The sequence below is a fragment of the Camelus bactrianus genome, chromosome 14 (assembly GCF_048773025.1).
Source record: "Camelus bactrianus isolate YW-2024 breed Bactrian camel chromosome 14, ASM4877302v1, whole genome shotgun sequence".
Taxonomy (NCBI): Eukaryota; Metazoa; Chordata; class Mammalia; order Artiodactyla; family Camelidae; genus Camelus; species Camelus bactrianus.
The window spans coordinates 61007579-61024859 of record NC_133552.1 but is presented as its reverse complement, the minus strand read 5'-3'; the positions used below and the strand labels follow the sequence as shown (position 1 = coordinate 61024859).

The 17281-nt window shown below is 41.3% G+C and overlaps 1 protein-coding gene across 15 annotated transcripts in view; it reads left to right on the top strand.

The window, feature by feature from the left end:
* DOCK9 (dedicator of cytokinesis 9) overlaps positions 1–17281 on the top strand; it is a 256309-nt gene that overhangs the window by 166788 nt on the left and 72240 nt on the right. For all 15 annotated transcript variants that reach the window (XM_074378467.1, XM_074378465.1, XM_074378460.1 and 12 more), the window contains exons 16-27: positions 6549–6628; positions 6713–6900; positions 7032–7097; positions 8318–8410; positions 9433–9556; positions 9916–10037; positions 11131–11217; positions 11606–11695; positions 13030–13145; positions 13419–13488; positions 14281–14406; positions 14966–15037. In XM_074378467.1, coding sequence (XP_074234568.1) covers positions 6549–6628; positions 6713–6900; positions 7032–7097; positions 8318–8410; positions 9433–9556; positions 9916–10037; positions 11131–11217; positions 11606–11695; positions 13030–13145; positions 13419–13488; positions 14281–14406; positions 14966–15037 — 1234 coding nt within the window. The remainder of the gene's footprint in view (positions 1–6548; positions 6629–6712; positions 6901–7031; positions 7098–8317; positions 8411–9432; positions 9557–9915; positions 10038–11130; positions 11218–11605; positions 11696–13029; positions 13146–13418; positions 13489–14280; positions 14407–14965; positions 15038–17281) is intronic.

Genomic DNA, 17281 nt, shown 5'->3' with positions numbered 1-17281 from the left:
TGAAGCCACCACGAGTGGGAATAGGAAGAACAGGGGACAGGACGGATTCCAGTCGTGTTGGACAGGCGCCGTTACTGGGTCTTGGCTTCCTGGGTGGGTGTTAGGGTGGAAGGAGAGAGAAGTAGGTGTAGTCTCAGATAAGTAACTCCCGGTTTTCTGACTGGCACATGGGGTAGTGCATGACGCCACTGACTGAATGGGTGGCGGGGGAAGGGCAGTAACTCATACAGCACGTCCTGTTCACTGGCATTGTTGTGAATGCTTTCCCTGAATTAGCGAGGATGTTTGTTTCCTAGAGCTGCTCTAACAAAGTGCCACATACCTGGTGGCTTAGAACAACAGAATGCTGGGGGCTAGAAGCCTGAAACCAGGATGTTGGCAGGGCCACGCCCCCTCTGAAATCTCTAGGGGAGGATCTTGCTCTCCTCTTTCAGCTTCTGGGAGCCCCAGGCTCTCCTTGGCTTTGGCAGTATGACTCCAGTCCCTGCCTCTGTCTTCACACGGCTGTCTTCCTGTGTATCCCTGTCTAAATTTCCTTCTTATAGGAACACATCATAGTGATTAGGGCCAACCCTAGTGACCTCATCTTACCCTGATTATATCTGCAAAAATCCCATTTCCAAATATGGTCACATTCATAGGTACTGAAGTTAGGACATTGCCATCATTTGGGGGGAACACAATTTAACCCATAACAGTGGGGCAGTGTGTGTCCAACATTGCACAGCTGATCTGGGAATCTGTGCTCTCAAACACTGGGCTGTTCCAGTGCTTTGTCAGGAGTTCACTCCTGAACCCATAAAACTGATTTCCTTTGCTAGGGACATGAGTTTTAGAATCTTTCTGGGAAAATTCTGAGAATGAGAAAGAGCTAAGGGTATTAAACGATAATGAAATGAAATGAGAAGAATGTCCAAGAGTCAGCTGGTGACTATTCTGTAGTTTAGGTACCTTCCAGTCTGATTTTTTTATTTGAAAAAATACATTTCAAAGTAACAATATTAGTTTGTCTAGAATTCAGAATGGCTATTTGTTTAGTTTTCTTTAACTGCATTTTCACCTTTTTCTTACTTCTCTCTCTTCTGATTTTTTCAGAATTCTACATAGAGCCATAATTAACAGCTTTTAAGAACCTTTACTTATTGGTGATGGGTCATATATTATTGTACATACTATGTTGTCAAGTAATTATAGTTTTTATTTGATTTTCAGGAAACTTTCAGCCTTACTTATAGAATAAAAAGCTGATTTTTTTGTGCAAGTTTCAGTCACCTTTAGTTAAATAGATTACAGGTTTCCCATGCAGTTCTTGGTAATCACGGTGTTGGTCTATGTGTCCTCACCTGGGAAGGTGAGTATGTTGCGTTAGTAAAGAGGAGAAAGTGTATCTAGGTGACTTCATTTTTAAGAAGAAAATACTTCGTATATTTCTTTTTGTATGTAAATGAAGACGTGGATCGGCGAGTAGCTAGCTAGAAGGAAAGAAAATGGGCGTTAACAAGAGTCATGTGGGATATACACCAACATTAGTCATAGTTATTGCTCATGGATGGGTTATTGGGTGATTTCTCACTTTCCACTTTGTAGCTTTCCATGATTTTACGTGAACTTTTTTTTTTTTAACTAATATTTGGCCATATATTTATGACGAAATAGACAATGAAGTTCTTTGTATGTGATGGTGGTTGGGAGCCCTGTCTCAGAAGTCCCTCCCTAGGCTGGTCAGCACATGCTTCCCCTCCAGTGGTGGCTCTTTGTGGGTAGCCCCAGCTCATGGTCCGGCTTCCTGAGTGGAGGCTGGAGGGTGGGACTGTACAGGCTCACCAATCAAAAAGTGATCCGAGCAGAAAGCCAGGCAGCCAAGAGCACATGCCTTCACTGGGTCAGGCACAGGGTGGGCTCTCCCTGCACATTAGACCTTCAGTACAAAGGACTTCGTGAGAACAGTGTGCTGCTGACGGCCTGTGAGAGTTTCAGGAACCCGAAAATAGGGACCCAATGCTGTCAGCATCAGAAGATGCAGCCGCACAAGGAGAGCTGCTGTCCTTTTCAACATGTGTCCAGAGAAATGCCACGTTTCTTTGTGTGCCCTTCACAGTTGAGTCAGGGAAGTGGACGATCCCTTTTTCATTTAAAAAAATTTTTTAAAACCTTAGTGTTGCTCTTTTTCTTTCCTCTTTTAAAATTTTTTTTATAGAGAACCATCTCATGTCAGTGGCTTGGGCACTAGCTTGGATATAAAGCTGTGGTGTATGTTCCTATGATGGTCTCAAAATGTCATTTAACAATAGATGAGAAAAATGTTCTTAAGCTGCCCCAGTCTTTAGAAAATAGCTGCCAAAGCTTATAAGCCACTTTGCCCCTCTCCCTTGCAGTAATCACCAGCGGAGACATTCTAAGATTTAGTAAGAAAACAGTTCTGTCAGATAGATGGTGTCGCTGACATAGTGCTCCAAGAAGTGTCTATCTAAGAAGAGAGACTTGGTGTTTTGCATGCATTTGATTTGCTCGTGGTGGTGTCTTTTCTCATTTCTGCAGGGGATCTGAAGGCAAAGTATAAAAATAGCACATTTTCTTTAAAATACAGGCCTTCTTTTAATGCTACCACATTGGATAGTTTAGGTAACAATAATTATTAGGGTTTTTACATGAGATTTACTTATTTGTATTTATTTGTATCTTTATATTCTTTGCACCCAAGCTTGACACTCGTACTTTCGTGTTCTTCTAGTTACACTGCACTCAGGCCAGGGGTCTACTTGCCTTTTGTGAACTCACTGTGTTCTTTCATGCTACCATGCCTTGCCTTCTGCCTGCATGCGTCCCTTCTGCTTTTCTCTCTCCAAGAGTACCCTACTCATCTTTCAGAGCCTAATCCGTCACTCCCTTCCCTGCTGGGAGACCTGGGGCAGGTCACTTGGCTTCTCTGCTTAAGTGTCCTCTTCCTTTTAAGGGAAATTAATAATCGCCCTGCCTCCTAGAGTTACGACGGGGAATAAGAGAGAATGCCTGTCAGGATGATTTCTCTCAACCATATATATAGATATATTTAAGAGACAGCAAAGCTTTTAGAGAATATTTCCTTTTACAAAATGTAGTTAGAGGAGTAGACTCACACCAACAGCAGACCCACACATGTTTATATTACCAGTTAATCACTTTAGTGGGTCAGTACAGGAACTGGGGAAGGAAGGACCAGGCCCCAGAAACAGAGGTGAGAACACAGAATCTGTTGGCATGGGATGACTGCTAGTTTGTGATAGCATTGCCCTTTCCTCTGGAGGGTTGTTGAACCAGCAGGAATGCATGGGCAGTGGGAAAAGAAAATCTTTCCTTTTTCCAAGAGCAGGAGTTTGAGCCTCACTCTTAAGCTCACACACAGAGAGAAACAGTTTACAAATGCCAAACACTTACATGAATCTCCATTACACATTCATTTAATCAGTGCAGTTTTAAGGTGGGTTTTCATGCTCAAGTATTATTTTAAAAGTTTTTCATAGTATATAGGTACTGATTTTTTGCATTAAAAAAACCCCAAAACTAATTCCAGACATGAGATAATTCACTTTGTGTAACTCACCCACACACATACACACCACACACACATACACACACCCAACACTTTGGAAATACACATAAAGAAGGCTGTAGAATTTTTGTTGTATGTGAGGTTTTGATGTCTAATAAGCCAAGTTCAATAAAACCCAGGAAGTTTTGAAATAGGTTTAAGATTATGTTTTAAAGAGTGAAGTTGGTAGAAACAGCTTCCACAGAGTCTCTGTACTACGGGATATGGAACTAAGCTCAGATCTGTGCTTGCTTAGAAATGCATGGAAATACCTCTGGAGCATTAGCACCTAGAAGTAAAAGCTCTCAGCAGAGGGAGGAAACAAAGGAAGTAAGTATAGTTAGACACACAAGTCTGTAACACGTAGAAAGAGTCCCAGTGAAGTTTGTTCAGTTAACATTTGTTGCTTAGAAGTCCACCTCTCTCAAACTTATATGTGGATGATGTCAGAGTGATAACCAAAAAAAAAAAAACAAAAAACCAAAAACAACTTGAGAAGGTACATATTCATTCATAGGTAGAAATAACTAGGGAGGGGCAAAATGTAGTACTCTTGAGAACTTACATTAAAAGTATCATCTGTATTAAACAGTATTTTTGACTCAAGGAAACAGATACAACTTCACTGGTATCTCTAAGACTTTGTGGAACAGAGTTTTATGGTACGTTGCAGAGTTCAATTGTTCAAATGAAGAGGTAGAGCAAGGCACTATATGTCAAGAAAATTTATACCTGCATGGAAACCCCCAGATCTGAGGGTCAGTGCCCCCCACCAAGAGCTTTGGGTAAAGCTGAGAGAGGCTCTGAGTTTGTATTATTGTGGGAGTACACAGTGCTTGGGAAGCCATCGACAGCTTCCAAGAAATGACTGTGGAAAGTACAGTCTTCCTGCTAGAAGAGAAGGGTATTGTGTTTGTGAACAGATCACATGACAGCACAGGGACAAGGTGTCAGCGTAATGCTGGATGGTACCTGGACATCTTTTGGCCAGAAATCTTTTTTATTGAAGGCAGACTGTGTGAAAGTTTGTTGACTTGTTTTCCTGACAGTCATCTCTCCCGGGGTTTCAAGGAATTGCTCATTTAAACTCAGATATAAACAGAAGACAAGTGGAAATGAGAGGAACCCTGAGAGAAAGTGATTCTGCAAGTTGGAGCTGGTGGTGGGCAAAGATGACTGTGCTTAATTCAGGCTGTAGTCACACGCAAGCAAGAATTCAGAGCTGTTAGGGACATCCTGGTTCAGATGAACAGTACCACAAGATATGCTGGCAAGTTGCATGTGAGACTGCTTCAGATAACAATAATGTCTCAGGAATCTTAAAAACAGGAGTTAGGAACTTTTCAAAAATGGAAACAAAACCAAATGCCAAATCTGTTGGCCCCTGAGCTGTGATGTTTCTTGCCAGTGTTCTCAAAGATGTTATTAAGCAGGTGGCTTATGAAGAACAAGGAGGCAGCATTCTGTTTTCTAGGAATAAGTCACATCATGTCGAATTAGTCATCCTAACCACATTTCTGCTTTTCTCTTTTTAATGGGGTTGCTAAGCTGGTTCAATAGAGGATTGAAAAGTGTATTCCAGTAGGTCAGGGGAGTATAGCACGTATGATTGAGTGGACAGCAGTTCGATGCTGGCGTAACCAGATGCCAGGAAGGGGGATGAGTGGCTGGTATGAGTCTGGTGATGGGCCGCTAGAGGTCTGAGAAGGACCTTCTTCTTGGCTATATTCTGTGCAGTATCTTCATCAATGGCTTTTATGAGAATATAAGGTTTTGATGAATGTCTTCATGACATAAAACTAAGGAATATCTAATACATTCCATGTAGAATCTGTTTTTAGGAGGCTTTTGATCAACTAGAAATGACTCAATCATAAGGTGAAATTTCATCAAGAGAAAAATCAAATCTTGTCCTGAGTTCTGAGAACATAATTGTATCAATACAGGATGGAGCGATGTTGCATGATAGTAAAGCATATGAGAAAAGATTCAGGGATTTTAGGTGATTGTAAACTTAATGTATGTCACGAGAGTGGTGTGACTATGTAAAAGTAATAGCATTTTGGCTGTGTTGGTAGAAGGGTAGATTGTTCAAAATCAGACAGCTGCTACACCTCACCTGGTCAGACCACACTGGGTCTTACCTGTGCAGTTCTGGGTGCCATGATGTGAATGGGGTGTTCTTATAGGAGAGAAATAGCATTGGAGGAAGGAGCAGAAGGACTGAGAAGCAAGGACTTCAGAAAGGTGCGTTTGTAGATAATCGAAAGTGTTACACAGAGAACCATAACTAGGCCCCTTGGTGAGTGGAAGTTTCGGAGATGCCATGCTGTGAGGAAGAATAGTCTGGCTATGTTGAAGGATTCCTGGTCACCAGGAGGGGCTGAGGCATGAGCTGTGCTTGTCAGGAACGTCACAGAGGAGACTCCTGTACTGGATTGAGTTGGACCAAATACAAACACCAAACATCTCATTGAGAACCTTCTTTCTATCCAGCATTTCACTAGACATAGGAGCCTAAGATGGCTTTGGAATTTTCGTGATTCTAAATGAGCCAAGAATGTAGATTGAGGATGGAGTGGTTCAGGGAAACTGTCACTGTAACATTTTGCTGATTTTCTTATCTGGACTTGTGGTGTCCAGCATGGTAGCCACTAGCCAGTGGCGTATGGCTGTTGAGTACTTGAAATACAGCAAGTCCTACTGTGGTGAACTGTAACTGTAAAATACGCATCTGGTTTCGAAGAACTAGAATGAACTTTTTATACTCATTACATATTGAGACAATATTTTTAACATACTGGATTAAATAAAGTATTTTTAATACTAATTTTACCTGTTTCTTTTTACCTTTTTAATGTGGCTGTTAGAAAGTTTAAAATTATTTTTGTGGCTTGCAATAGAGTTCTCTGGGAGGTACTGCTCTAGAACTTAGAGCTAACCTAACTTATGTTTGCTTTTTCTCTTCTTTTGTTTGTAGACCTGAGAAGATGGCTAAACTCCCTGTGATTCTGGGCAATCTAGACATTACAATTGATAATGTTTCCTCAGACTTACCTAGTAAGTGTAAATTTTGTGTAATAAACAGACAAGTTTTTGCTTGGTTTTTACTTCAATTTGTTTGTTTAAAAAATTTTTTTTTAGATTATGTCAATTCATCATACATTCCCATGAAGCAATTTGAAACCTGTACTAAAACTCCAGTCACGTTTGAGGTAGAGGAATTTGTGCCCTGCATACCGAAGCACACTCAGCCTTACACCATCTACAACAATCACCTTTATGTTTATCCTAAGTACTTGAAATATGACAGTCAGAAGTCTTTTGCCAAGGTGAGTGCAAAGATGGAGGTTTTATTTTTGACATCAAACTCTCTTAGGTTTCGGCTTCCCATGTATTTTAAAAAATATTTACATAATTTAGGTTTTTGTTTTATTTTCTTTTTATTTAAATATTGCTGCAGGCCAGAAATATTGCTATTTGCATTGAATTCAAAGATTCAGATGAGGAAGACTCTCAGCCTCTGAAGGTTTGTATTTCTTTGTTTGCATTTGTCCATTTAAAAAATGCAGTTGCATGATACTGTACAACTGAAAGGATTTAGCACATTTTAATGGACACAAACACAAAAATATATGGCATCACAGCACATAACCACATATACTGAACCTTACAGAATATGGAATAATTGAGTTCTTGTTCTTAATTGACTATTTCTGTTTCATTGTACTCTTTAGGAATGGAATTCTCTTATACATGTTCAATTCAGTAAACGTATTGGGCACCTACCATGAAAATGTTTATTCTAGTATAGTAATAACAGTAGTAGATTATTGGTGATGTATGTATGTATGTTTGTTTGTTTGTTTGTTTGTTTAATTTTGAGTTAAGGTAGATTTATTTAGAGAGATACATACTGCATAGAGTGTAAGGCAAGAGAAGGACAAGGAAAGAGGTGTGGGAATTGGGTGCTCAGGTTTACTGGTGATGTTTATTGAGTGCTTATTATACTCCAGCTCTGCTATTAGAGCCTTATAGATATTAAACTTTTGTTCTCACAGCAGTCATTTAAGTTAGAAACTATTACTATCTGCATTATTTTTAGATGAGGAAATTAATGCACAGAATTTAAATGAATTGCTTAGGGCCATACATTAGTAGAACTGGTGTTCAAACCCAGGCAGCCTGGCTCCAGAGCCCACATTCTTTACTGTACCTATGTGGAAATGACTTCCCAAGAAGGGAAGGAGATAAAGATACAAGGAATATAATACAGTTTTTGCCCTCAAGAAATTCAATTTTAGTGGGAAAGACAGTCATGGAGAAAAAGCTTCTGGTATACAGAAGTTACTGAAAGGGTTTCTTGGACAAAATTGAATAATTAGTATAGAAAATTGCCAAGGGGACATAGAAAGGAATCATTTCTTGAAGGATGCGTGAGAGTTTGGTGAATGTGAAAGGGAAGGTCGTTCAGGAGAAAGATTAGGTCAGCAAAGGCATGGAGGTGAAAATGAGCAGGTGTCCTGCATAAGCAGGAGTGGGCATGGGGGAGGGTGGGACATGGTGGGGGCCGTGAACCCAGGAGTAAGGGGGCTTGTGGGTCTCAAGTCCTGTAAAAGCAGGAGAAATTCATCAAAGGCGGTTAAGTTTATGCTGTAGAAATGCTGCTTTCTTTACAACACATCTGAGTTTAATTTCTTAGTCTGTTAATTGAATACTGGTGTCTCCCTTTGGTAATTTTTATTTTAGTGCATTTACGGCAGACCTGGTGGGCCGATATTCACAAGAAGCGCCTTTGCTGCGGTTTTACACCACCACCAAAACCCAGAATTTTATGATGAGGTAAGTGAGGTTTTTCAAGGGAAAACCCAGTTTAACCAGTTTTAAGGAAAACTCCAATTTCTTTGTTTACTAAAACAAAATTCAAGCGAAGCTGCATACTATACTGAAATTACAGCGATAGAACTGAATGTTGAAGTATTTATTGCACATAATTTTTTCTAGTTATAAAAGTAACATTTATTATAAAAAATGAGAACTTGGAAAATGCAGATAATATAGAAAAGGAAAATGTCAAAATTCTGCCTACATCACTACCACAGTTAATATTCTGACAAATTTCCATTCAAATTCATACTTAAGTATAGTTAAACATTTGTTGAACCTGAGAATCTTACTTTCTTATTATTGGATTTCCTTATGTAGAATTATAACTTAGTTCACTAAAACTACTATATGAACTGTACTTTTAAATTTTCTATCCTGGTTTTTCATTATGCCCGGCTGTGTTAATGAAGTGTCTGTCATGTGTTGTCCAATTCTTTCTTGAGTTGAAATACCAGCTCTTCTGTTTCTGATCAATGTGTGTTTTAGTCCATTCAGGCTGCTATAACAAAATACCACAGACTGGGTGGCTTGTAAGCAGCAGGTGTTCATTGCTCATGGTTCTGGAGCTGGAAGTCTAAGATCATGGCTGGTTGAGGGTCACCTCTCAGGTTGCAGACTTCTCAGTTGTGTCCTCACATAGGGGAAAGGTCTGGGGAGCTCTCTGGAATCTCTTATAAGAGCACTAATCCCGTTTATGAGAGGTCCACCCTCATGAGCTAATCACCCCAAAGGCCCTACCTACTAATACCATCACCTTTGGAGTCAGGATTTCAATATGTGGATTTGTCGGGGGACACAGACATTTAGACCATAACCGTGTATTAAGGATCCATTTCTTCCTTAGCACAGCTTTACAGTCTCAGGTCTCTTTAACTGCAATGTTAATACCAGTTTGGAGACCAAATGCGGGTTTGTGCGTGGGTGACACGTTGTTGTTTTGCAATATAAGAAAGATTGTTATTTTGTCTTCCTTGCAGATTAAAATAGAATTGCCCACCCAGCTACATGAAAAGCACCACTTGCTGTTCACATTCTTCCATGTCAGCTGTGATAATTCAAGTAAGGGGAGCACAAAGAAGAAGGATGTTGTTGAAACACAAGGTTTGAATTTCATCATTCCTTCGATTGTTCGTGACTTCCACATTAGGTTCTTAAATTTTGTTTTGATTCTGAATTTCCATCCTTTGTGAAGGGGTCGTTAGATGGCATTTGTGCAGGTAGCATGCCTGACTTGCGTGTCTACATTTTTATAGGAGATAATTTTAGAATTCCAATCCCAAAGAGGCTAGCATACATTGCAGACAAAGTTCTGCAGAGACTGTATTCAGGGTCTTTTCAGTTTCTTACTCTGATTGATATTAATAGTTCTTAAAGATCAGGCAGTGTAGTAACATGGCTGTCTTCGTACATTTTCCCACACTTACAGTGATTTTTGTTGTTGTTATTCTTTGTTTCAACAGTTGGATATTCCTGGCTTCCTCTTCTGAAAGACGGAAGGGTGGTGACCAGTGAGCAACACATGCCTGTCTCAGCCAATCTCCCGTCTGGCTACCTTGACTACCAGGAGCTTGGGATGGGCAGGGTACCAGACTTTAAGATTGATTTATTTCAGTTCCTTCAGAAAACATTAAAGATCAACTTAAACTATAGTAACACCAAAAAAGTATGTCATATTTTTGCCAGTCCCAGTATTTTGGTTTTAGTTACTCATTTTCAGGTAAACTTCGGCCACTGGCAGGTAGTGCTTTTAACAGTTATCAAAACCTAGAATTGTAGTGTGGGCATTTTATAAACCTTGAGCTAGCAATGCCTCATCAGGAAAATAGAAACTTGAGGTACTGAATGAGACCGAAGTTTGTCTCTGTAAACTAGCCATGCTCAGATAAAGATGTGTTCTTAGAGTCACGCAAATGATTAGGAATTGTCTTCCAGCTTACGTAAGTATAGGAAGCAAATATCTCACCCACATGGTAGCCCATTTCTGATTTATTAAAGCCTGAGTTTTCTCAGATTTCTCCAGTTGGTTTGCTGTTTTACATTCTGTTTGGCCATCTTAAATTTTATAGACTTCAGTTTTATTACATGCTTAGTTAAGGTCTGTTTCATTTAATTTTGAATGGCTTTTAATGTCCCTCTGCACTTAAATAGTGCCAAATTTGGGCCCATGTTATGGACAAATAGTTAAAATATTCCAAAATAAAGGTAAATCATGTAACATTCAGTTATAATTCCTAGTCTGAACATGAGAAAAATGAAGGCTTCAGAAATAAAAATAAGCACAAACAGATGACTGACCCTTTGCCTGTGCCAGGAATACATACTAACCTGTTTGTTTTATCTGGTACCTTCTACCATCACTTTCAGAATCCTGAACTCAAGTTTGGTTAAGTCATTGATACAATTGGCGTCTTTCTCTCTGAAATGAACAATAATTCACACAGCTGCAACTAAACAGAAAAGATAAGAGAAACTCCAGTAAGAAGAACATTGTACTTGGGAGAAGAAAGTGGGCAGAAATTAGTACTGGTTGTATTCCTGCTTTGAGCCAGGCATAACTGTCAAGTCACTGAGGCTGTTTGGGCCTTTAGCACCTCATCAGGGACCCTCACTAAAGATGGTGTTTGAAGCCAAGGTCACTAATCTGTTGGGATGTTTTCTCCTCCATATTTTTTTAGCATTACGGTCCAGAAATTAAGTGGGTGGATGGAAGCAAGCCACTGCTGAAAGTTTCAACTCATCTGGTTTCTACAGTGTATACACAGGTACATGCTATTCCATTAAAATTGGCAGAGGTTGCTCTGAATGAGTTTAAATGATTTTTTAGCAAAATAAAATCCTAATTGTTATATTACATAGATATGTTTTTACTCTATAAGTCCTTTTTTAAAGAAAATACATATAAGGTGCTGACATGTAACAATACAAATGAATATTACAAGTAACATTTTTCAACAATCTTCCTCTTTTGTTGGAGGATCTTTGAAATCTTTTTCTCAATTTATTTTTATTTTTATCTCTTTGATTTCATTTTTATATGGTAAGTTTCATAGTCTAAATAAATCACGCACACCGTAGGAAGCAAACACTTGTATTTCTGCAGCAGATATGCTAATAGGCTTTCATTTTATTTTCTTCTTTTTTTGCCCTCAGGATCAGCATTTACATAATTTTTTCCAGTACTGTCAGAAAACTGAATCCGGAGCCCACGCCTTAGGGAATGAACTTGTAAAATACCTTAAGGTATCCGACGGCTTTCTTAGTAACCCCTTTTTAATGAGCGTGGAGTAGATTGGGTTTTCTCTTCGGTGGTATGTGTCGTTCTTACCCCTTGGGAACCTTATAAGGCTGTCCGCAGCTGGATGCTCTCACACAGATAGTGCCTGTATGGTTTTAGATAGTGGTGAGAAGTTGACTTGGAAATCCTACTACTGCATTCTTCATCCTAGCCCCATGTTTACTTTTCTCAGGCTGGACCTAAGACACATTGTGCCGCCTAGAAAACCACTTAGCCTCACAGGCCCTCCTCGTGAGTGCTCACGGCGCAGAGCAACAGTGACAGGCACATAAAAAGTGGTGACTTTAGTTTCCCCGTTAAGTAACTTATAGTTCATTGTCGGGGACAGCATAACTTTGGTGAATGTATGCTAGATGGGCAAATAAAAAACCCAGAAATAATACATATAACCAAGCCCAGCTTTGTGCAGGCTAGGAACCATGGCACAGGGAGAGCAGGAGGGTTGTTCTAGGGGAGTTTCATCCAGAACATGATTCTATGGGGGCACTGTGAAAAAGGAGAGCTGCTAAAAGCGCATTCCAGGCATGGTGAGAAAATAGATGAAACGTGAGAAATGAAATAGAAGTTTGATTTAAGCAGGGAAAATGGAGTTGGGGATTCTGAAATTACTGCTTTCCAAGTCCCCTTTCAGCTACCTCATAGGGAGCCATGTGACTTGAAGAAGAACCTTTTATTTATTTTCTGTTGGTGCTGTAATAAATTACTATAAACTTGATGGCTTAAAACAAATTTGTTTTCTTAGACTTCCTGTAGGTCAGCAGTCTGACACAAGTCTCACTGGGCTAAAACCACGGTGTTATTAACAGGGCTGAGTTCCTTTCTTGGAAACTCTAGGGGTGAATCTGTTTGCTGCCCTTTTCCAGCTCCTAAAGGCTGCCCTCATTCCTTGGCTTGTAGCCCCTTCCTCCATCTCAAAGCCAACGATGTTGCATCACTGACCATTCTTTGTCAGAGTTGTCCCCTCCACCCCCACTCTCCTGCCTCCTTCCACTTTTAAGGACCCTTGTGGTTACTTTGGGCCCAACTTGGATAATCCAGGAGAGTTCCCCATCTCAAGGCCAGCTAATCTGATCAGGGGCCTTAAATTCCCCTTTGCTATGTAACATGTGCACAGGTCCTGGGGCTCAGACAGGGATATCTTTGTCCAGTAGTCTGCCTGCCACTGTCTCCATTTGTTTAGATGTGTGTCTTCCATCCTTACTGGGAACTGAGTAGGGACTACTTGGGGTGGGTTTGCTTTTAAAAAGAGAACATGACCTTTGCCGTTCCACATCTGTAGAGCCTGCACGCAATGGAAGGTCATGTGATGATTGCCTTCTTGCCCACCATTCTAAACCAGCTGTTCCGCGTCCTCACCCGAGCCACCCAGGAGGAAGTTGCTGTCAACGTGACACGGTGAGGGAGCCAGAGAGGTGGTACCCTTCTTCTCTTTCAGTCTGTCCACATCTGGAGCACAGTCATATGTATCTGGGATGCGAGTATGTGTTGAACATTATATTTAAGAAATTTATTTTGATCCCATATGTGGGGACCCCATCTAATCCCTTGTTTCCTCTTTTCCTGTGGTGCCAATAGCATCATCATTGTTCTACTACTGCTGTGATAATAATGAAATGTTTCCATTTTCACATTACTATTCATTGCTTTATTCATTCCTGTGGTGTGTAGGGTCATTATTCATATGGTTGCCCAGTGCCATGAGGAAGGATTGGAGAGCCACTTGAGGTCATATGTTAAGGTATGTAAATTAAACTGCCCCAGTCATTTAAATCTGTGGCTCTCCAATTTTCCTACTAAGAACTTTTTTTTTTCAATCTAGTTATTTGGGGATGTATTTTGGGATGAAACTTAACACCTCTCCTTTCTCTTCTATGCCTACAGCTGGTGCAGGAAGTCCAGAGAGGGGCAGCCATTCATTTATTTACTGAATTTCATTCTTTCAACTGTATTTCTTTCTTTAATGGGTTTTGCAAATAATGTGACCAAATGACCTAGAAGATTAAAGATGGGAAGGTTTGCTCTGGCCACCATCAAATTAGAAGACTGTGGGAAAGCAAGAGGTGTCATTAGGATAAATATCAACACGTTTGTGATTTGCATACAATATTCAGTGAACACTGTGGCCTTTACTGTTCTAAAAAGTTATACATGTGCTATTTAGTCTTCAACCTCTGTGAATTATGGTTATGTATTAGTTTAAAAAATAAAGTTCGGGTTCTTCAGGGAGTCAGTTACTGAATGTCGTATGACATGTTGCTTGAAGTCCTTGGGAGGTGGAGTTGTGGGCTGGAGGACTACTGATCCAGCTGAGTCAGGTGATTCACACAGGTTGATGTGTTCCCTGAAGACACCCTGGGCTCCCTCTTTCTGTCACATGACAACCACCCTTCCCACCTTCCGTTTCCACACCTTCCTCTCCCTCCTATGCTGTTGTACCTCGGTCCCTGATCTCCACCCTTTGGAGCTTCTCCAGCTTTCAGCCCAACTTGGAAAACCATTGCATTAAAGTATCTTTCCCTTTTCTTCAAAGTATGCTTATAAGGCTGAGCCGTATGTTGCTTCCGAATACAAGACAGTGCATGAAGAACTGGCCAAATCCATGACCACGATTCTCAAGCCCTCTGCTGATTTCCTCACCAGCAACAAACTGCTTAAGGTATGTCAGGAGGGCCAGTGTAGCTCTGCGGTATTGAAATTGATTGAAGAAAATGCAAACTTCACTTCCTGATAGATTTCACCCTTTTGGTGTTCTTTTACCTCCTAAAAAGGGGTGCCAGAGTTAGTTCTTCAGTAACAACTTTGCTGCCTGTACTTGTGCTCCTAACAGAGCCACCAGGCATTACTGTATTCAGTTTCATAGTCAGTATATTCAAACCGGTGGAGGACACTGGGTTAGAGCCTGTAAAGGTAAGTGTCAGCTGGTGAGACTCTGCCGGGAGGAAAGGCCATGGGTCGAATCTAGGGGTGCCTCTGGTTGGGTTGTGCCTTGCTGAGTGTGTGTGCCCAGTTTCCTAGTGGGAAGGAACTGTTCACTGTTGGACGCATGGGAGCAGGAGAGCCTCTGCCGTGAACCTCTGGTCTGACAACGACTCACCAAGACGTCCAGCTGTGTTTCCGGGTCACACTTGTTTCATGTCAGTGAACAACGTCAGCCTAAGAGGGTCTCACCTTCAAATTTGTTGTTTTTCTTACTGGATCCTTTTTTCTCCTTTCAGTATTCATGGTTTTTCTTTGAAGTGTTGATAAAATCCATGGCTCAGCATTTGATAGAGAACTCCAAAGTTAAGGTACGTCACTTCCTACCAAGACTTGCCTGGCAGTTCTTGGTGGGGAGTCTCTTCCATCCTGTTTGTAGCTAACACTTACTAATGCTTTCTGCGGGCCAGTCAGACAACTATGCTAGGTGCTCTCCAAGTAGTAAGCATTTTAGCTTTATAACAACCCTATGGGGGAGGTACTTGTCTTAGCCCTCATTTTATAGATTAAGAAACTGAGACTGAGTGCTGGAGTTACTTGCCCAAGGCCATGCTGCGGTTTGCGGAGGGAGCCAGGCTCTGTGACCAGTCTGGCCCCACAGCCCATACTCACAGTGTGATTAAATCCAGAGAAATCGGCTTTTTGCTTTGACTAGCCTAGAAATCTTCATGTCTGTCGAAACGGGACTAGCAGTTTAAGCTTTCATTTAAAATGTCTCTTGACTGTCTTGAGCATTGTAGAGATTTGTCAGGGACTTAGATGGGTGTGTCAGAGATGACCACGTGTCCTCTGTAGCCAGTTGGTAGACTGAGATTAACTCCATCTCCCCCAACACCTCCTCCCCTGGTGCCTGGATGTGTGTGACTTTCTGGTTCCCCCTGCTGTCCCTGGTTCCCACTGGTCTCTGCATGAGATGACCGGGCTCGTCTCTGGACTGATGCCCGTCGAAGTATAACTGGCTATCTGAGGCTCAGTGTAGATAAATTTTTATAAAGTTTGAATGCAGTAAACCCAGTGGCCATGTCGCAGAGTTCCTTCTGAGAGTCACGGGGGTCCTGGAGTCGCTGTGTGACTGCAAACTCTCGCCACGTGTAGCCGTAGAGAGTCTCGGAGTCTGGCAGGGAGCAGCGGTTCTGGGGCCCAGCAGCCTCTGCAGTGAACTTGGGAAGGAGGGAGGAGCCACAGGGGGCGAGGATCAAGATCTAGGCTCCTGGACAAGGGGTCTGGATGCGAAGGAAGCCTTGGGAAAGGCTAGTGTATTTTGTCAGTTGGAAGGTTGTTGGTTCAGAACCTAAAGCTGTGCTTTCTTCTAGTAGAGCCGGTGCTGGTGCCTGATCAGGAGGTTTCCTTTTTTTCCTCTTTTTCTTTTAATTTTAGTGCACGAGGAAATGCCAGATGGAGGTGGGCCCGGCCTTCCACAGAGTAATACACCATCTAAATCATGCTGGCACAGCCTGCCAAGGAAAAATCTAGCAGATTGTCTGCTTGGCAGTATGCAGCTAAAGAGTCATGCACGTGCTCACACATACATACATGGGCACGTGTGCAGGCACGCGTGCGCGCGCACACACACACACACACACACACACACACACACATCTTGTTATATTGCCTTCCTGTTAAAAATGGTGTCCTATACAGGACAGACTCTAGGATTTCCTTAGTCGGCTGGGGCTGCTATAACAACTACTGTACACTGAGGGGAATAAACAGTAGAAATTTATTTCCTCATGATTCTGGAGGCTAGATGTCTGAGATCAAGATTTCTGTAGCGTTGGTTTCTTATCAGGCCTCTGTCCTTCGCTTGACGATGGCCGTCTTCTCCCTGTGTCTTCACGTGGTCTTCCCTCTGTGTGTGTCTGTGTCCTGATCTCCTCTTTTTATTAAGACACCAGTCCTATTGGATTAAGTTCCACCTTAATGACCTCATTTTAACTTAATTTCCTCCTTAAAGACCCTATCTCTAAATACACTCACATTCTGAGGTGGGGTTAGGACTTCAATATATGAATTGGGGTTGGGGGAGGATGGACAAAATTCAGTCCATAACGAGGCCCCTGCTGGCTTTTTCATTATTTTTGTCTTTAAATAAATGGGATCACTTCAGAGAGATTGATGACTTGATTATATTTTTTAAAAATAACTGATTTGTTAAGAAAGTATTTATTGAGCCCTCATTATATGCAAGCCAGGCTCAGAGATTATGCAGGTAAATGTAGCGTGGTTTGTGCCCTCATGGAGTCCAGGTGGGACCGTGTACAGTTAGACCCCGGGATGGAGGGTTTAGGACGTAAGGAACACGTCTGAAACATTCCCAAGAAGCATATTTAAAATCAGGTATCAATGTCATGGATCTAAGGACTGTGATAGAAAATTAATAAAGGAATTTAATTGTGTGTGTTCTTTTCTCAAGATGCCAGATTAAACCATGGAACTTTATGGTTCATAGGGACCTGAAAGCTACCTTCTGGTCCAACTCCTCCGTTTTCTCCACAGAGTTAGAAATGGAAGTATAAAGCCATGAAGTGACCTGCCCAGGGTCACACAACTGAGCA